Below are 20,600 nucleotides of genomic sequence, written 5' to 3'. Positions count from 1 at the left end.
TTTAAACTACAACATATTATGACCCCAACACTGTTTAAACTACAACATGACCCCAACACTGTTGAAACTACAACATATTATGACCCCAACACTGTTTAAACTACAACATGACCCCAACACTGTTGAAACTACAACATATTATGACCCCAACACTGTTTAAACTACAACATATTATGACCCCAACACTGTTTAAACTACAACATGACCCCAACACTGTTGAAACTACAACATGACCCCAACACTGGAAGACAAGACTCTCAGGAACACGTATGTCTGTTCTTCTACAATGACCAGAAGACCAGGCACTAAATTAGAGGGGGGGGGCGACGACGACGATCCATGATGATCTTCTCTAAACAGAAGACCAAATACCTTTCTGATTTCACTTCCAACCATACTTCCTTCAGATTGACAGTACTTTTGAAAGTATTTCAGACTGCTTTGTAATAGTCTAAACATGGGCTGTTGATTTATTTTTTACATGTTGGGGTCGTGGGCCACACCAGTTTGGGAACCCCTGGTCCTAAGGTAAATGCTATCTAATGTTAAATGTATGTGTGTGCAGGGAGAACATGCCGAGCCATTTCAAGTTTAAGGAGTACTGTCCTCTGGTGTTCCGCAACCTCAGAGAGAGGTTTGGCATCGATGACCAGGATTTCCAGGTACACACAGAGTGAACATCTCACTCCCACCCTGTTTTTCTCCCAAATCTTTCCCTTTCTTTCAGATCTTACCAGCAACTTTCTCTACTTTCTGTCTTGTTTCTCTCTCTCGGTTTCTGTCTCTGTCTCTCTCGCTGTGTGTGTTCTGTGTTGGCATGATAGGTCATTGATTCTGTTCCTCTGTCTCTGTCTCTCTCGCTGTGTGTGTTAGGTCATTGATTCTGTTCCTCTGCAGCTGTCTCTGTCTCTCGCTGTGTGTGTTCTGTGTTGGCATGATAGGTCATTGATTCTGTTCCTCTGCAGCTGTCTCTGTCTCTCTCGTTGTGTGTGTTCTGTGTTGGCATGATAGGTCATTGATTCTGTTCCTCTGCAGCTGTCTCTGTCTCTCTCGTTGTGTGTGTTCTGTGTTGGCATGATAGGTCATTGATTCTGGTCCTCTGCAGCTGTCTCTGTCTCTCTCGCTGTGTGTGTTCTGTGTTGGCATGATAGGTCATTGATTCTGTTCCTCTGCAGCTGTCTCTGTCTCTCGCTGTGTGTGTTCTGTGTTGGCATGATAGGTCATTGATTCTGGTCCTCTGCAGCTGTCTCTGTCTCTCTCGCTGTGTGTGTTCTGTGTTGGCACGATAGGTCATTGATTCTGGTCCTCTGCAGCTGTCTCTCTGTCATGTTTATATTTCAGTGGAGGTGGAAAGACAACCAGACATGGAGGGGGCTAGGAAGGGTGGTGTGGTTCTGGAGGGCATCAGCTGTGTGCCAGGGGCAGGGGGGGGTCAGGGGAAGGAGGGGTGTTTGTCATCACACACCGTGGTGCTGGTGTAGGGCTGGGCAATTGGAGGCTGCAAGAGAGGGATTGGAGCAGCTGTCTCTGATAGAAAGAGAGAGAGGTGGACTCTGACTCTCTCTCTCTTCCCTCTCTCTTTCTGTCTCTCGCTCTTCCCTCTCTCTGTTTGTCTCTCTCTTCCCTCTTTCTGTTTCTGTCTCTCACTCTCCATCTTCTCTCTTCCCTCTCTCTTTCTGTCTCTAACTCTCCATCTTCTCTCTTCCCTCTCTCTTTCTGTCTCTCTCTCTTCCCTCTCTCTTTCTGTCTCTCTCTCTTCCCTCTCTCTTTCTGTCTCTCTCTCTTCCCTCTCTCTTTCTGTCTCTCTCTCTTCCCTCTCTCTTTCTGTCTCTCTCTTTTCCCTCTCTCTTTCTGTCTCTCTCTCTTCCCTCTCTCTTTCTGTCTCTCTCTCTTCCCTCTCTCTTTCTGTCTCTCTCTCTTCCCTCTCTCTTTCTGTCTCTCTCTCTTCCCTCTCTCTTTCTGTCTCTCTCTCTTCCCTCTCTCTTTCGGTCTCTCTCTCTTCCCTCTCTCTTTCGGTCTCTCTCTCTTCCCTCTCTCTTTCGGTCTCTCTCTCTTCCCTCTCTCTTTCTGTCTCTCTCTCTTCCCTCTCTCTTTCTGTCTCTCGCTCTTCCCTCTCTCTTTCTGTCTCTCGCTCTTCCCTCTCTCTTTCTGTCTCTCGCTCTTCCCTCTCTCTTTCTGTCTCTCGCTCTTCCCTCTCTCTTTCTGTCTCTCGCTCTTCCCTCTCTCTTTCTGTCTCTCTCTCATTCTCTGTAGATTCAAACACTGTTTCATATGTTTCCATAAATGAGTGATTGACTCTTCTCTTACTGTAGAATTCCCTGACCCGTGCGGCTCCATTGAACAGTGATGCTCAGGGTCGGACTGGCGCTCGCTTTCACACCACCTACGACAAACACTACGTCATCAAAACCATCACCAGCGAGGATGTGGCTGAGATGCACAACATCCTCAAGAAGTACCACCAGGTAGAGGCGCACACACACACACACACACACACACACACACACACACACACACACACACACACACACACACACACACACACACACACACACACACACACACACACACACACACACACACACACACACACACACACACACACACACACACACACACACACACACACACACACAGTCACAAGCCTAAAGAAGTACCAAAGTGAGTGCCTCCCCCTCCTAGTTCATAGTGGAGTGTCATGGCAACACGCTGCTGCCTCAGTTCCTGGGTATGTACCGCCTCACGGTGGACGGAGACGAGACCTACATGATCGTCACCAGGAACATCTTCTCCCACCGCCTCCCCGTCTACAAAAAATATGATCTGAAGGTAAGGGGAGGGAGGGAGGGGTTACAGGCTTACAAAAGGAAATCAATGATAAAATGTCTGACATCTTTCTGTCTGTCAGGGCTCCACTGTGGCCAGGGAGGCCAGCGACAAGGAGAAGGTACAGTCATTTACACACACACACACACACACACACACACACACACACACACACACACACACACACACACACACACACACACACACACACACACACACACACACACACACACACACACACACACACACACACACACACACACACACACACACACACCCAGCTCTGGACCTAAACATGGTGTGTTTAATGTATTTATATAGACACTGAGTATGGATTCTGATTCCTGGCCACTTCCTGTCCTATACAACCATGTGGAGGGCGGGAGGGAGCTGTGTGTTCAGACCTGGTGATTTAAACCCAACACAGCTTCTGTCCATTACCAATCTGACCTGCCATTCTGTCTTCAACTACATGGGGGGGTATTCAAACCATCCACCCTTTTCTGTTAAGATCCCTGTCCCTACCTGCCCATTACACCACCCCTACCTGCCCGTTACACCCCCTCTACCTGCCCGTTACACCCCCCCCTACCTGCCCGTTACACCCCCCCCCCTACCTACCCGTTACACCCCCCTACCTGCCCGTTACACCCCCCCCTACCTGCCCGTTACACCCCCCCTACCTGTCCGTTACACCCCCCTACCTGCCCGTTACACCCCCCACCTGCCCGTTACACCCCCCCACCTGCCCGTTACACCCCCCCCTACCTGCCCGTTACACCCCCCCTACCTGCACGTTACACCCCCCCCCCTACCTGCCCGTTACACCCCCCCTACCTGCACGTTACACCCCCCTACCTGCCCGTTACACCCCCCACCCTACCTGCCCGTTACACTCCCCCCCCGCTACCTGCCCGTTACATCCCTCCTACCTGCCAGTTATACTCCCCCTACTTGTCCCTACCTGCCCGTTACACCCCCTACCTGCCCGTTACACTCCCCCCCCCCCCTACCTGCCCGTTACATCCCCCTACCCCCTTACACCCCCTACTTGTCCCTACCTGCCCGTTACACCCCCCCTACTTGTCCCTACCTGCCCGTTACACCCCCCTACTTGTCCCTACCTGCCCGTTACACTCCCCCCTACTTGTCCCTACCTGCCCGTTACACTCCTCCCTACCTGCCCGTTACACTCCTCCCTACCTGCCCATTACACTCCTCCCTACTTGTCCCTACTTGCCCGTTACACTCCCCCTACTTGCCCGTTACACTCCTCCCTACCTGCCCGTTACACTCCTCCCTACCTGCCCGTTACACTCCTCCCTACCCCCCCTACCTGTCCGTTACACCCCCCCTACCTGTCCGTTACACCCCCCCCCTACCTGCCCGTTACCTGCCCGTTACCCCCCCCTACCTGCCCGTTACACCCCCCCCCACCTGCCCGTTACACCCCCCCTACCTGCCCGTTACACCCCCCTACCTGCACGTTACATCCCCCCCCACCTGCCCGTTACACCCCCCCACCCTACCTGCCCGTTACACCCCCCTACCTGCCCGTTACACTCTCCCCCCCGCTACCTGCCCGTTACATCCCTCCTACCTGCCAGTTATACTCCCCCTACTCCCCCTACCTGCCCGTTACACCCCCCCCTACTTGCCCGTTACACTCCCCCCCCCTACCTGCCCGTTACATCCCCCCTACCTGCCCATGACACTCCTCCCCTACTTGTCCCCACCTGCCCGTTACACTCCCCCCCTCCCCCGTTACACTACCTGACCGTTACACTCCTCCCCCTACTGCCCTGTTACATCCCCCTTACCTGCCCGTTACACTCCTACATACCTGCCCGTTACACTCCCCCTACTTGTCCCTACTTGCCCGTTACACTCCTCCCTACTTGTCCCTACCTGCCCGTTACACCCCCCTACTTGTCCCTATCTGCCCGTTACATTCCTCCCTACTTGTCCCTATCTGCCCGTTACACTCGCCCCTACTTGTCCCTACCTGCCCGTTACACTCCCCCCTACCTGCCCGTTACACTCCCCCCTACTTGCCCGTTACACCCCCTACTTGTCCCTACCTGCCCGTTACACTCCCCCTACTTGTCCCTACTTGCCCGTTACACCCCCCTACTTGTCCCTACCTGCCCGTTACATTCCCCCCCCCTGCCCGTTAAACTCCCCCTATCTGCCCGTTACACTCCCCCTACTTGTCCCTACCTGCCCGTTACATTCCCCCTACCTGCCCTTTAAACTCCCCCTATCTGCCCGTTACACTCACCCCTACTTGTCCTTACTTGCCCGTTACACCCCCTACTTGTCCTTACTTGCCCGTTACACCCCCTACTTGTCCCTACTTGCCCGTTACACCCCCTACTTGTCCCTACCTGCCCGTTACACTCCCCCTACTTGTCCCTACCTGCCCGTTACACTCCCCTACTTGTCCCTGCCTGCCCGTTACACTCCCCCTACTTGTCCCTACCTGCCCGTTACACTCCCCCTACCTGCCCGTTACACTCCCCCCTACCTGCCCGTTACACCCCCCTACTTGTCCCTACCTGCCCGTTACACCCCCCTACTTGTCCCTACCTGCCCATTACACTCCCCCTACTTGTCCCTACCTGCCCGTTACACTCCCCCTACTTGTCCCTACCTGCCCGTTACACTCCCTCCCTACCTGCCCGTTACACTCCCCCCTACCTGCCCGTTACACCCCCCTACTTGTCCCTACCTGCCCGTTACACTCCCCCATACTTGTCCCTACCTGCCCGTTACACCCGCCCCTACTTGTCCCTACCTGCCCGTTACACTCCTCCCTACTTGTCCCTACCTGCCCGTTACACTCCCCCCTACTTGTCCCTACCTGCCCGTTACACTCCTCCCTACCTGCCCGTTACACTCCTCCCTACTTGTCCCTACCTGCCCGTTACACTCCCCCCTACTTGCCCGTTACACTCCTCCCTACCTGCCCGTTACACTCCTCCCTACCTGCCCGTTACACTCCTCCCTACCTGCCCGTTACACTCCTCCCTACCTGTCCGTTACACTCCTCCCTACCTGCCCGTTACACTCCTCCCTACCTGCCCGTTACACTCCTCCCTACCTGCCCGTTACACTCCTCCCTACCTGCCCGTTACACTCCTCCCTACCTGCCCGTTACACTCCTCCCTACCTGCCCGTTACACTCCTCCCTACCTGCCCGTTACACTCCTCCCCTACCTGCCCGTTACACTCCCCCCTACTTGTCCCTACCTGCCCGTTACACTCCCCCCTACCTGCCCGTTACCTTCCCCCATACTGTTGCATGCTCTGTGTCTTCAGTTCAGTGTGCTCCATCACTTTTACTACCGTTACAGCAGTACCATTGCGTCCCCTGCTTTGTGTGTGTGTGTGTGTGTGTGTGTGTGTGTGTGTGTGTGTGTGTGTGTGTGTGTGTGTGTGTGTGTGTGTGTGTGTGTGTGTGTGTGTGTGTGTGTGTGTGTGTGTGTGTGTGTGTGTGTGTGTGTGTGTGTGTGTGTGTGTGTGTGTGTGTGTTTACATTGCTGGATTATTTGATCCGATGCTGTTAGTTGTATGAGGCGGTTTTCTGGTAATGAGAGCAGACTTTCTCTGAGTGGGAGTGAATGAATGAATGATTCAGCCCATAGTCATACATTTGAAGTGCATGGCTCTGATTCAGCCAATGGTAGTTGTACAAACGGACCACAGGCTTTGTGATTCTGCAACCTTCCCTGTCGGCAGGAATTTAACCTGCAGTGTGGAAAAGATTCTTAGTGTCACCTGAGTGTCATGTGAACTGGCGTGTGAGACTGTGAACTTTGCGGCATACAGTATTCGGACTCTGTGTGTGTGTGTGGAGGAGAGAGCGTTGTGTGTTTTTCTGTTGTAGGTGTGTGAGAGACTCCCCTGGCGACAGTAGAATCTGGGCCGGGAGAAACCAGCAGGGTTCTGAGGAAGAGAACAGAGTTCTATGGAGAAGCAGATGCTTACTACTGCCAGATCAGTGATAACACTAGCCAAGATATGGAAGGACTTGTTCATTTTACTACAGCAACTACGACCACAATAACTGTGTGGGTGTGGTCACGCGCGCGCGTTGAGCGGGGTCGTGTGTGTGTGTGTGTGTGTGTGTGTGTGTGTGTGTGTGTGTGTGTGTGTGTGTGTGTGTGTGTGTGTGTGTGTGTGTGTGTGTGTGTGTGTGTGTGTGTGTGTGTGTGTGTGTGTGTGTGTGTGTTGAGTGGGGTGATGCGCGCGTATGTTGAGCGGGATTGCGTGTGCGCGTATGTTGAGCGGGTTCGCGCTCACGTGTGTGAGTCGTGTGCGCGAGTGTGTTGTTGAATTGTGTGTGCGCGTGCGAGCGTTGAGCAGAGTCGTGTGTGTTTTGAGTGGGGGGGGGGGGGATCACGCGTGTGTGCGACCCTGCTCAACATACACGTGACCCCGTGTGTATGTTGTGTTTTGAGCGGGATCGTGTGTGCGCGTGTGTAACAGCGGTACGGTGTGTGTGTGTAACAGCGGTACGGTGTGTGTGTGTAACGGCGGTACGGTGTGTGTGTGTAACGGCGGTACGGTGTGTGTGTGTAACGGCGGTACGGTGTGTGTGTGTGTGTAACGGCGGTACGGTGTGTGTGTGTGTGTAACGGCGGTACGGTGTGTGTGTGTGTGTAACGGCGGTACGGTGTGTGTGTGTGTGTAACGGCGGTACGGTGTGTGTGTGTGTGTAACGGCGGTACGGGGTGTGTGTGTGTGTGTAACGGCGGTACGGTGTGTGTAACGGCGGTACGGTGTGTGTAACGGCGGTACGGTGTGTGTAACGGCGGTACGGTGTGTGTAACGGCGGTACGGTGTGTGTAACGGCGGTACGGTGTGTGTAACGGCGGTACGGTGTGTGTGTGTGTGTGTGTGTGTGTAACGGCAGTGTGTGTGTGTGTGTGTGTGTGTGTAACGGCAGTACGGTGTGTGTGTGTGTGTGTGTGTGTAACGGCGGTACGGTGTGTGTGTGTGTGTGTGTGTGTGTGTGTAACGGCGGTACGGTGTGTGTGTGTAACGGCGGTGCGGTGTGTGTGTAACGGCGGTGCGGTGTGTGTGTAACGGCGGTGCGGTGTGTGTGTAACGGCGGTGCGGTGTGTGTGTAACGGCGGTGCGGTGTGTGTGTAACGGCGGTGTGGTGTGTGTGTGTGTGTGTGTGTGTGTGTGTGTGTGTGTGTGTGTGTGTGTGACGGCGGTACGGTGTGTGTGTGATGTTTCTCACACAAACAACAAGCACTCTTGGCTGGCTGCATGCTCCTTCTCTCTCTCTCTCATGCATGTTTTCTGCATGTCCCTGCATCTCCAGGCGTGTTTCTCCAACACCCCGGACAACTTCACTGTGCTGCTGTCCTCACATCCAACCTGGATTTCTATTTGACAGATGTGATTGACATAGCTTCATGTGTTGAATACTCTGCCATTCCAGCTAGAATGGTGAGATATGATGTCACTTCAAATATATTCCACTTAGCAGACGCTCTGATCCAAAGCCACTTGCGGTTCAGTGAGAGAAGACAATTTAGTTTGTATGTGGTCCCTGTGGGAATTTAAACTGCGACCATGGCTTTTCCACCAGCATTTGCCAGGCTGTGCACTCTTTCAGAAGCTCTCTCTCCTTGCCGCGCTTTATACTAATACAGTTTGTATTTCTTAAACACTTTCCTTTCAACTTCCTTTCTTCCTTTCCCCGGCTCTCTCCTCCTCCACCCCCCCCCTCGCTCCCCTCTTCCAGCAGCCACGCCCTCCTGAGGATGCACCCCCGCGGCCCAAATCTAATGTTCAGCAAAGGCTGCAAACGCTGCGGATCGCCACGCGCTTTTACTGCGCCATGAAACACGTAAGAGACGTAAGGAACAAGGCCAGGCATGCTATATCTATATCCTATCTATATACAGGTTGAAGTCGGAAGTTTACATACATACACCTAGGTTGGAGTCATTAAAACTTGTTTTTCAACAACTCCACAACTGTCTTGTTAACAAACTATAGTTTTGGCAAGTCGGTTAGGACATCTACTTTGTGCATGTCACAAGTAATTTTTCCAACTATTGTTTACGGACAGATTATTTCACTTATAATTCACTATATCACAATTCCAGTGGGTCAGAAGTTTACATACACTAAGTTGACTGTGCCTTTAAACAGCTTGGAAAATGATGTCATGGCTTTAGAAGCTTCTGATAGGCTAATTGACATCATTTGAGTCAATTGGAGATGACCTGTGGATGTATTTCAAGGTCTACCTTCAAATTCGTTGCCTCTTTGCTTGACATCATGGGAAAATCTAAAGAAATCAGCCAAGACCTCCACATGTCTGGTTCATCCTTGGAAGCAATTGTCAAACGCCTGAAGGTACCACGTTAATCTGTACAAACAATAGTATGCAAGTATAAACACCATGGGACCATGCAGCCGTCATACCGCTCAGAAAGGAGACGCGTTCTGTCTCCTAGAGATGAATGTACTTTGGTGTGAAAAGTGCAAATCAGTCCCAGAACAACAGCAATGGACCTTGTGAAGATGCTGGAGGAAACAGGTACAAAAGTATCTATATCCACAGTAAAACGAGTCCTATATCGACATAACCTGAAAGGCCGTTCAGCAAGGAAGAAGCCACTGCTCCAAAACTGCCATAAAAAAAGCTACGGTTTGCAACTGCACATGGGGACAAAGATCATACTTTTTGGAGAAATGTTCTCTGGTTTGATGAAACAAAAATAGAACTGTTTGGCAATAATGACCATCATTATGTTTGGGTAAAGGGGGAGGCTTGCAAGCCGAAGAACACCATCCCAACTGTGAAGCATGGGGGTGGCAGCATCATGTTGTGGGGGTGCTTTGCTGCAGGAGGGACTGGTACACTTCACAAAATGGATGGCAACATCTCAAGACATCAGTCAGGAAGTTAAAGCTTGGTCGCAAATGGGTCTTCCAAATTGACAATGACCCCAAGCATACTTCCAAAGTTGTGGCAAAATGGCTTAAGGACAACAAAGTCAAGGTATTGGAGTGGCCATCACAAAGCCCAAAGAAAATGTGTGGGCAGAACTGAAAAGCGTGTGCGAGCAAGGAGGCCTACAAACCTGACTCAGTTACACTTGCTTTGTCAGGAGGAATGGGCCAAAATTCACCCAACTTATTGTGGGAAGCCTGTGAAAGGCTACCCGAAACATTTGACTCAAGTTAAACAATTTAAAGCCAATGCTACCAAATACTAATTGACTGTATGTAAACCTCTGACCCACTGGGAATGTGATGAAAGAAATAAAAGCTGAAATAAATCATTCTCTCTACTATTATTCTGACATTTCACATTCTTAAAATAAAGTGGTGATCCTAATTGACTGGGAATTTTTACTAGGAATAAATGTCAGGGATTGTGAAAATCTGAGTTTAAATGTATTTGGCTAAAGTGTATGTAAACTTCCGACTTCAACTGTAGCTATCTCTCGCTCTGTCACTCTCGCTCTCGTCTGTCTCTCTCTCTCTGTCTGTGTCGTTCTCTGTCTGTCTGTCTGTCTGTCTCTCTCTGTCGCTCTCTCTCTCTCGCGCTCGTCTGTCTCTCTCTATATCTCTGTCTATGTCGCTCTCTGTCTGTTTCTCTCTCGCTCTCTCTCTCTCGCTCTCTCTCTCGCTCTCTCTCTCGCTCTCTCTCTGTCGCTCTCGCTCTCTCTCTGTCGCTCTCGCTCTCTCTCTGTCCGTGTCTCTCTCTCGCTCTCTCTCTGTCCGTGTCTCTCTCTCGCTCTCTCTCTGTCCGTGTCTCTCTTTCGCTCTCTCTTTGTCCGTGTCTCTCTCTCGCTCTCTCTCTGTCCGTGTCTCTCTTTCGCTCTCTCTCTGTCCGTGTCTCTCTCTCGCTTTCTCTCTGTCCGTGTGTCTCTCTCGCTCTCTCTCTGTCCGTGTGTCTCTCTCACTTTCTCTCTGTCCGTGTGTCTCTCTCGCTCTCTCTCGCTTTCTCTCTGTCCGTGTCTCTCTCTCGCTTTCTCTCTGTCCGTGTCTCTCTCTCGCTTTCTCTCTGTCCGTGTCTCTCTCTCGCTCTCTCTCTGTCCGTGTCTCTCTCTCGCTCTCTCTCTGTCCGTGTCTCTGATCAATCGTATTGTAGAACCAGGGCCAGTCATACCCAATATATCAGATAAATCGTATCTCATTTTATTTTCTTAACTTTCTTCAGATTCATGTAATGACGGCTACAGGATTCCTAGTAAAGAGCCAGATGGACCTGGTTTATTCTGGAACGTTTTCATACTGCCGCCCTTTTCCTTTATGGCTTATTGCCTCTCAACCAATCACTTTCACTTCCCATTCCTCTCATAAACACACTTATGCCATATTTTGGGGCGGCAGGTAGCTTAGTGGTTAGAGCGTTGGGCCAGTAACCGAAAGGTTGCTGGTTTGAATCCCTGAGCTGACAAGGTAATAAATCTGTCATTAGGCCCCTGAACAGGCAGTTAACCCACTTCCTAGGCTGTCATTGTAAATAATAATTTGTTCTAAACTGACTTGCCTAGTTAAATAAAGGTTAAATAAGAAAATAAACTGAAATGCTCTACCTCAGTGTGTGTGTGGGTGCATCTGAAGTGGCACCCTATTCCCTACGTAGTGCACTACACCCCCTGGCTTAAATTATTTTCACAGACAGCCTGTGTGTAGCTGACACTGAGGACCATTCAGTCTGTGTGTAGCTGACACGGAGGACCATTCAGTCTGTGTGTAGCTGACACGGGGGACCATACAGTCTGTGTGTAGCTGACACGGGGGACCATTCAGCCTGTGTGTAGCTGACACGGGGGACCATTCAGTCTGTGTGTAGCTGACACGGGGGACCATTCAGTCTGTGTGTAGCTGACACGGAGGACCATTCAGTCTGTGTGTAGCTGACACGGAGGACCATTCAGTCTGTGTGTAGCTGACACGGGGGACCATTCAGTCTGTGTGGAGCTGACACGGGGGACCATTCAGTCTGTGTGGAGCTGACACGGGGGACCATTCAGTCTGTGTGGAGCTGACACGGGGGACCATTCAGCCTGTGTGGAGCTGACACGGGGGACCATTCAGCCTGTGTGGAGCTGACACGGGGGACCATTCAGCCTGTGTGGAGCTGACACGGGGGACCATTCAGTCTGGTGTGTAGCTGAGAGGCTGGTTGGGACAGCTGTTGTCTGAGCATGCCCAGACCAGAGCACCACCAGGCCTCTCCTTCCTGACTACTAATCACACTCCAGTTGTCATTTAGCAGACACTCTTATCCAGAGCGACTGACAGAGTGACTTGAGTGCATCCATTTTCCCCCATGGGAATCGTACCCACAGCTGAGCCACACGGGCTGGTTGTATTTACCTGGAGGTTGTGCTGTGTATTTTGTGATAGTCCAGTTGGTGATCTGGTGCAGTTCTCCTGTTCTCTCTCTCCCCAAGCTGAGGCGGATTCACTGTCGAGAGACGTCAGTCACATCCGATGTGTCACAAATTTCCTGTAGTTATATGATAATGGCATTCAAAAACTAACTCCGGTCACCTGACTGAAGACCTTGTGCACTGGGCCAATAATCTATCGCTGTCTGTCTCTCTCTTTCTCTTACTCTCTCCACCCCCTCTCCCTTGTTTTCTCTACCCCCTGTCTTTCTCTCTGTTTGTCTTGCTCTCACTCTCCACCCCCTTTCCCTCCCCCCTCTCTCTCTTTCTCTCACTCTCTCCACCCCCTCTCTCTTGTTTTCTCTACCCCTGTCTTTCTCTCTGTTTGTCTTGCTCTCACTCTCTCCACCCCCTCTCCCTCCCCCCTCTCTCTCTTTCTTGGCTGTTTTCATCCTACTTCATCTGTTCTGCTTCTCTACCATGTCACCCCAGTATGTGATGCTTGTATGGGCTTGTCTGTACTGACCTGATCATTGCCCTATTAAAAGGTTGATCAGGAAGGTGGGAGAGATTAAGGATGCATGGACAGAATGGGTGGATGGATATATGGAATGGATGTCACAAACAGGATGATATCTGTAGCTGGTACTAGTGTCTCTTCCTTCTGACTCCACATTGTTACAACGTTCATCCATTTGAGTGTGCAACAAGGGTGCCTCGGCCTTGGCAGCATTGTTTGTGGTCTGTGTAGGTATTTGTGTCCATATGTAACTATTCTATGTGTGTATCCATTTCTGTGTGTTAGATCTTGGCTCAGTGTGTGCGTGTGTGCGTGTGTGTGGCTCATTTCCTGGTGCTGCTGTAGTATTGCTTCTGTCAGCTCCCTGAGCTGTTGCTGTGACCTCATTTCCTGGTGCTGCTGTAGTATTGCTTCTGTCAGCTCCCTGAGCTGATCTGCTGCTGTGACCTCATTTCCTGGTGCTGCTGTAGTATTGCTTCTGTCAGCTCCCTGAGCTGAGCTGCTGCTGTGACCTCATTTCCTGGTGCTGCTGTAGTATTGCTTCTGTCAGCTACCTGAGCTGCTGCTGTGACCTCATTTCCTGCTCACTCCTTCCTCAGTTCCACAGAATGCCTCACTTTACACACAAGCGCCCCCAGACCCCATGTCACACATGGTATTGCAGCCAGATGGCCCAATGGAAACTCACAAGCCCCATAGAGCTCCCACTGTCTGTTTCAAACTGAGGGTGTCACAGAAAAACAGGATTCATATCAATTTATTCAATGAGTCAGAGGGTCATTTTAAAGAGTGTAAACCCTGGTACTTTTCCTTATTAGTGTGAATAGCTGTAGAGTCCAGGTGTGTCCTCTGCTGTCCTGACTGTGTTTCTGTGTGGGGCGTCAGGCCAAGGAGCTGCCCACCTACAAGGACAACGACTTCATCAACGATGGACAGAAGATCTGCATCAACGACGACAACAAGAAGATGTTCCTGGAGAAACTACGTAAAGACGTGGAGGTGTGTGTGTGTGTGTGTGGTTCTGTTATTTCTTCTGATGTGAGTGAATTAATACTTGGGTCGGGATTAATCCGGTCTCCTTCAACACATGTTATTTCCCTCCCTCCAACCAGTTCCTGGCCCAGTTGAAGCTGATGGACTACAGTCTGCTGGTGGGGATCCATGATGTGGAGCGGGCTGAGCAGGAGGAGGTGGAGAGTGAGGATAACGAGGGGGACGATGAGGGGGAGAGTGACGGAGGGATTGGCACTCCCCCTGACTCCCCCAGTAACACCCTGGACAGCACCAAGCCCCTGTCCCCTGGGGAGTTTGACCCCACCATAGACGTCTATGCCATCAAGAGCAATGACGGTGAGTGGAGAGGGAGGGGTTCAGGAGATGGTGAGAAATACCAACTAGATCAACAGTATAGGTGACAGTCCTTGTAGCTCTCCGGGGCCCCTTGTGTTATGTCATTACAGATCTAGGGATAGTCCTGTGTGTTCAGGTGTTTCTAGGCAGTAGGTGTAGGGATAGTCCTGTGTGTTCAGGTGTTTCTAGGCAGTAGGTGTAGGGATAGTCCTGTGTGTTCAGGTGTTTCTAGGCAGTAGGTGTAGGGATAGTCCTGTGTGTTCAGGTGTTTCTAGGCAGTAGGTGTAGGGATAGTCCTGTGTGTTCAGGTGTTTCTAGGCAGTAGGTGTAGGGATAATCCTGTGTGTTCAGGTGTTTCTAGGCAGTAGGTGTAGGGATAGTCCTGTGTGTTCAGGTGTTTCTAGGCAGTAGGTGTAGGGATAATCCTGTGTGTTCAGGTGTTTCTAGGCAGTAGGTGTAGGGATAGTCCTGTGTGTTCAGGTGTTTCTAGGCAGTAGGTGTAGGGATAATCCTGTGTGTTCAGGTGTTTCTAGGCAGTAGGTGTAGGGATAGTCCTGTGTGTTCAGGTGTTTCTAGGCAGTAGGTGTAGGGATAATCCTGTGTGTCTGTGTGTCCAGGTGCTCCTAAAGGAGGTGTAGGGATAATCCTGTGTGTCTGTGTGTTCAGGTGCTCCTAAAGGAGGTGTAGGGATAATCCTGTGTGTCCAGGTGCTCCTAGGAAGGAGGTGTAGGGATAATCCTGTGTGTTCAGGTGCTCCTAGGAAGGAGGTGTAGGGATAATCCTGTGTGTCCAGGTGCTCCTAAGGAGGTGTAGGGATAGTCCTGTGTGTTCAGGTGCTCCTAGGAAGGAGGTGTAGGGATAATCCTGTGTGTCTGTGTGTTCAGGTGCTCCTAAGGAGGTGTAGGGATAATCCTGTGTGTCTGTGTGTTCAGGTGCTCCTAAGGAGGTGTAGGGATAATCCTGTGTGTCTGTGTGTCCAGGTGCTCCTAGGAAGGAGGTGTAGGGATAATCCTGTGTGTCTGTGTGTCCAGGTGCTCCTAGGAAGGAGGTGTACTTCATGGCGGTCATTGATATTCTGCAGCATTACGATGCCAAGAAGAAGGCCGCTCACGCTGCCAAGACCGTCAAACACGGAGTGAGTGAGTGAGTGAGTGAGTGAGTGAGTGAGTGAGTGAGTGAGTGAGTGAGTGAGTGAGTGAGTGAGTGAGTGAGTGAGTGAGTGAGTGAGTGAGTGAGTGAGTGAGTGAGTGAGTGAGTGAGTGAGTGAGTGAGTGAGTGAGTGAGTGAGTGAGTGAGTGAGTGAGTGAGTGAGTGAGTGAGTCTGCACCTCGTTTGGTGTGATTTTTGTGTGATTGTGTGTCTTCCCTTGACTGACTCCTCCACCATGTGTCTCCCCCTGCAGGCGGGAGCGGAGATCTCCACGGTGAACCCAGAGCAGTACTCCAAGAGGTTCTACGACTTCATCACCACTATTCTCTCATAGCCCCCGGGAGTAGGGTGGGGGGGGCTGGCTGGCTGAGAGTGGAGGTGGTTTTTATCTCTCTCTCCATTTCTCCTTTAGCAGGGGTGTCCCTCTGCAGCTAAAACCATCATTTGTTTACATTCATCTTCTCTGTTGACTTGATCTCTGTTACGCGGGACCATAAGGTGTGATCGGAGAATAGGTGTATCTTCTCTTTTGACTTGATCTCTGTTACGCGGTGTTCTAGTCAGTACTTTTGTATTTGTTTGTTTTGTGTACTTTGGGAATCTAGTTGTTTTTACACCATGTCCTCACCCTGCATTGTTTGTTGTTCTGTATTCCCCTTTGGGAGGGGGTGGGGTTAGAATGAGGAAGAACAGGGCTCAGTGATTGGATAACAATAGTGAGGTCACTCTCGGAGTAAATAGTACAGGTAGAAGTAAACAGGAAGTGCACCTTGAGGCTAGTCCAAACCATTCACTTGTCTTCAGGAAGTAGGAAGTATTAGTCCAATAGGCCATAGGCCGGACCATCCAATTGCCATTTAGCCCTGCCCAAGCCAAAGCTACCTTCCTATCTGTCCCTTCATCCATCACACCCTCCATACAAGAGACGTTAGGATAAGCTGCGTCTAGTAAGACTGTGTGTGTGTGTGTGTGTGTGTGTGTGTGTGTGTGTGTGTGTGTGTGTGTGTGTGTGTGTGTGTGTGTGTGTGTGTGTGTGTGTGTGTGTGTGTGTGTGTGTGTGTGTGTGTGTGTGTGTGTGTGTGTGTGTGTGTGTGGTGAGAGCGCTGGCTGGGTACAAGTTAAGAATAGCGAGGATGAAGAGAGGAGAATAGCATGGTACCTGGAAGGACGGCCAGAGAGGAGACCAGAAATGACGAGGTCTGACTCGTCCAACAGTTTCATTCAGTTCCATTAGGCTTTAGAGATTTACGACATCATTGACTGATTGGGTTTATGTCATTCTGGCGGGGTACCAGGAAAGGGTATTAGGAAGTTGGTGTGTCTGACTTCCTGTGGGGCAGGGCAGGGCGATGGCATGATACCTCATGGACCTTTTGAACCTGAAATGCCATCAGCACCTTAAACAAATTGTTGCACTTTTATGTTAGAGATATGATCTCTCGTTCTGTTACATGCACCACAATAAAAGCACTGTTTGGAGTTATCCAACTCAGCCCCAACATGTCTGATAGGGGTGTAGGAGGGACTAGAAGTGGGTTTGGGACCAGGCCTGAGTGTAGTGCGCAGCAGAGAAAGAGGAGTGGTGCCTTCAGGACAGATACAGACGGCCTATTGTTTACCTCTGGTATCGAACCAGCCTGAACCAGAGTCTTACCCACATCCGTCTGTGTCAGGGGTCTCCAACCCCGGCCATGGAGGAGCACTGATTATGCAGGTTTTATTTACTCCTGTCCAGCACTAACATACCTGATTCAGCTTGTTGTGGTCCAGACAGAAGACCTTGATTAGTTGGTTATTTGATTCAGCTTGTTATGGTCCAGACAAAAGACCTTGAATAGTTGGTTATTTGATTCAGCTTGTTGTGGTCCAGACAGAAGACCTTGATTAGTTGGTTATTTGATTCAGCTTGTTGTGGTCCAGACAGAAGACCTTGATTTAGTTATTTGAATTTGGTGTTACAGCAGGGATTAGTTGGTTATTTGATTCTGTGAACAAAAGCCTTGATTTAGTTATTTGAATTTGGTGTTACAGCAGGGCTGGAACAAAAGCCTTCACGACTATTAGCGTTCCAGGACTGAGATGGAGAGCCCTGAGACAGTCAAAGATCTCTATACAAGGTTCAGGCTTGAGTCGGCTGTGTGTCAGTGTTTCATGAGAGGAAAGGAAAGGAAGGGGCTGAGTTGTAGGAAAAATCTATTTTTGTTATTTAAGTGGTGACGTCATGCCAACCTGTCAGCTTCTCCTTTTAACCTTGTTGTCTGCCTGTTATTCAGACTTTTGTTGCGTCGTTGTTGTTGAAAGGTTGTTTTATCTCAGATTGAGTTTCGCCGGGTTTGAATTGAGGTGGTACATTTTTATATTTTGCACAGATACTAAAAGTAACCCAATGTTATGCATACGATCCTGACTGGGTGATGTGGTTTTAACAAGGGAAACGGCTGGGTGACGTGGTTTTAACAAGGGAAACGACTGGGTGACGTGGTTTTAACAAGGGAAACGACTGGGTGACGTGGTTTTAACAAGGGAAACGACTGGGTGACGTGGTTTTAACAAGGGAAACGACTGGGTGACGTGGTTTTAACAAGGGAAACGACTGGGTGACGTGGTTTTAACAAGGGAAACGGCTGGGTGACGTGGTTTTAACAAGGGAAACGGCTGGGTGACGTGGTTTTAACAAGGGAAATGACTGGGTGACGTGGTTTTAACAAGGGAAACGACTGGGTGACATAATATCATTATACCTGTTTTCTTCGGATAGATAGATATATCTCTATATAGCTCTGACTTGTACCAGAGAAGAATCTGTCTGGTGTTGTACCTGTGATGGGTAACCTACTAAACCAGTGACGTCATCCTCCTCGACTGTTCTAACCCAAGCAAAAAAAATCCATATTATGGTTTGTTGTACGAGCATAGATTCTATTCACATATATTTTTACGTTGCATTTTAGTCATGAAATATAATTGTATTTTAAAGCTCCAGCGTTTGAGTTAATGACAGTGTTGTGTTATATGAAGAATGCTACTGCTTGTATGTGCTGTAAAAACAAAACCAATACATGTTGCAGGAACACAGTTTCTCCCTCCTGTGTCTTGGTTGTTTAGATCCATTGTTACTCTCCTAGTCTTAACCCCATCAGGCTCTCCTTACCGAGCTTTAAACTGTGTTTTCATCGTATACACTGTGTAAGAGGTGTGCCTTTATACTCCAAATGATTTCATTTGTCTTTTTTAATGTCTTTGTTTTTTTACAAAGTTAAAATGTTATTTTAATAGGGTTTTATTTTCAGCGTTTTCCCTTCCTGTGTAGTAGGTGTTTTCAATATATTATTGTTGAGTCAAATTGATACAGTTGTATTATTATTTTGACTAGTTCAGTTTTCAAACATAAAAACTAAAATGGCTGTCTCTGATGCTGAGGTTATGGGTAGAACTTAGTCATTAGGGTTAGCCAGGTTCTTGTCAAAATTAGTGCACTGTTTAGGGAACAGATGCAGTCGAGACTCCCCTTCCACCATCTTATGTTAACGTTGCTGCATCACCACTGCCTGCTCCATGTTCCCTAAGCCCTAACCTTAACCACTGCTCCATGTTCCCTAAGCTCTAACCTTAACCACTGCTCCATGTTCCCTAAGCCCTAACTTTAACCACTGCTCGCCTGCTCCATGTTCCCTAAGCCCTAACCTTAACCTAAAACAGCTGACCCAGGATCAGTGGTGAAGAGGAAATGTCTACCTGCTCCACCTCCCACCCACTGGCCAGCTCTCCCTGCCCTCACCCACTGCCCAGCTCTCCCTGCCCTCACCCACTGCCCAGCTCTCCCTGCCCTCACCCACTGGCCAGCTCTCCCTGCCCTCACCCACTGGCCAGCTCTCCCTGCCCTCACCCACTGGCCAGCTCTCCCTGCCCTCACCCACGGGCCAGCTCTCCCTGCCCTCACCCACTGGCCAGCTCTCCCTGCCCTCACCCACGGGCCAGCTCTCCCTGCCCTCACCCACGGGCCAGCTCTCCCTGCCCTCACCCACGGGCCAGCTCTCCCTGCCCTCACCCATGGGCCAGCTCTCCCTGCCCTCACCCACGGGCCAGCTCTCCCTGCCCTCACCCACTGGCCAGCTCTCCCTGCCCTCACCCACTGGCCAGCTCACCCTGCCCTCACCCACGGGCCAGCTCTCCCTGCCCTCACCCACGGGCCAGCTCTCCCTGCCCTCACCCACGGGCCAGCTCTCCCTGCCCTCACCCACGGGCCAGCTCTCCCTGCCCTCACCCACGGGCCAGCTCTCCCTGCCTGGCCCTCACCCACTGGCCAGCTCCCCTCCCTGCCCTCACCCACGGGCCAGCTCTCCCTGCCCTCACCCACGGGCCAGCTCTCCCTGCCCTCACCCATGGGCCAGCTCTCCCTGCCCTCACCCACGGGCCAGCTCTCCCTGCCCTCACCCACTGGCCAGCTCTCCCTGCCCTCACCCACTGGCCAGCTCACCCTGCCCTCACCCACGGGCCAGCTCTCCCTGCCCTCACCCACGGGCCAGCTCTCCCTGCCCTCACCCACGGGCCAGCTCTCCCTGCCCTCACCCACGGGCCAGCCAGCTCTCCCTGCCCTCACCCACGGGCCAGCTCTCCCTGCCCTCACCCACGGGCCAGCTCTCCCTGCCCTCACCCACGGGCCAGCTCTCCCTGCCCTCACCCACGGGCCAGCTCTCCCTGCCCTCACCCACGGGCCAGCTCTCCCTGCCCTCACCCACGGGCCAGCTCTCCCTGCCCTCAACCACGACAGATGTGTTTTTGCTCTGAGAAGATGGTGGCTCGATCCATAGAGAGGGTGCTTCCATGTCACTGACTTGGACTCCTACTATGGACTACCCTCTCCACTGCTCCCCAGTCCACTGGGACGTAGATGGCTGGTTTTGTCCATCGTTGGCTGATCCTTCAACCTCCTCTATGTAAAGGCCGTACTAAACCCAACATTTTGTGAAAAGGAACTTTTCCCATCTACATTCAAAATGACCACACATGAGCTTGGAAAATATTGTACGGTGTAAATGTATCAGTTTGAGTGTTTTTATTTTTTTAACATATGAATTCTGGAAGACTGAATGAAGTGTGTGTGTGTTTGTGTTTGTGTTTGTGTGTGTGTCACACGGTTAGGTGTTAATGATTACAGATATGAGGACAGACAGATGGTGAGGTTTATGGGGTTTTAACTGTGGAAATTGTGAGGTATGTAATGTGACCCAGAGTCCTTGTTACACATTGTTAAAGCTGTGTGTGTGTGTGTGTGTGTGTGTGTGTGTGTGTGTGTGTGTGTGTGTGTGTGTGTGTGTGTGTGTGTGTGTGTGTGTGTGTGTGTGTGTGTGTGTGTGTGTGTGTGTGTGTGTGTGTGT

At 50.8% G+C, this 20,600-nt stretch overlaps 1 protein-coding gene across 5 annotated transcripts in view; it reads left to right on the top strand.

Moving 5' to 3' along the window:
• Positions 1–17,172, top strand: part of LOC124039506 (phosphatidylinositol 5-phosphate 4-kinase type-2 alpha-like) — a 48,962-nt gene extending 31,790 nt beyond the window's left edge. The window contains exons 3-11 of one of the 5 annotated variants that reach the window (XM_046355538.1): positions 566–662; positions 2,313–2,465; positions 2,683–2,829; positions 2,909–2,947; positions 8,591–8,701; positions 13,609–13,722; positions 13,836–14,073; positions 15,105–15,208; positions 15,476–17,172. In XM_046355538.1, coding sequence (XP_046211494.1) covers positions 566–662; positions 2,313–2,465; positions 2,683–2,829; positions 2,909–2,947; positions 8,591–8,701; positions 13,609–13,722; positions 13,836–14,073; positions 15,105–15,208; positions 15,476–15,556 — 1,084 coding nt within the window. In that variant the 3' untranslated portion in view covers positions 15,557–17,172. Of the gene's footprint in view, positions 1–565; positions 663–2,312; positions 2,466–2,682; positions 2,830–2,908; positions 2,948–8,587; positions 8,702–13,608; positions 13,723–13,835; positions 14,074–14,780; positions 14,819–15,104; positions 15,209–15,475 lie in introns of those variants that run through there. The other 4 variants (XM_046355539.1, XM_046355537.1, XM_046355540.1 and 1 more) reach the window with 4 other exon arrangements.
• The last annotated feature ends 3,428 nt before the right edge of the window (positions 17,173–20,600 follow it).

Source organism: Oncorhynchus gorbuscha, linkage group LG07 (genome assembly GCF_021184085.1).
Source record: "Oncorhynchus gorbuscha isolate QuinsamMale2020 ecotype Even-year linkage group LG07, OgorEven_v1.0, whole genome shotgun sequence".
NCBI classification, from domain to species: Eukaryota; Metazoa; Chordata; class Actinopteri; order Salmoniformes; family Salmonidae; genus Oncorhynchus; species Oncorhynchus gorbuscha.
This window is presented reverse-complemented; position numbering and strand designations above follow the sequence as displayed.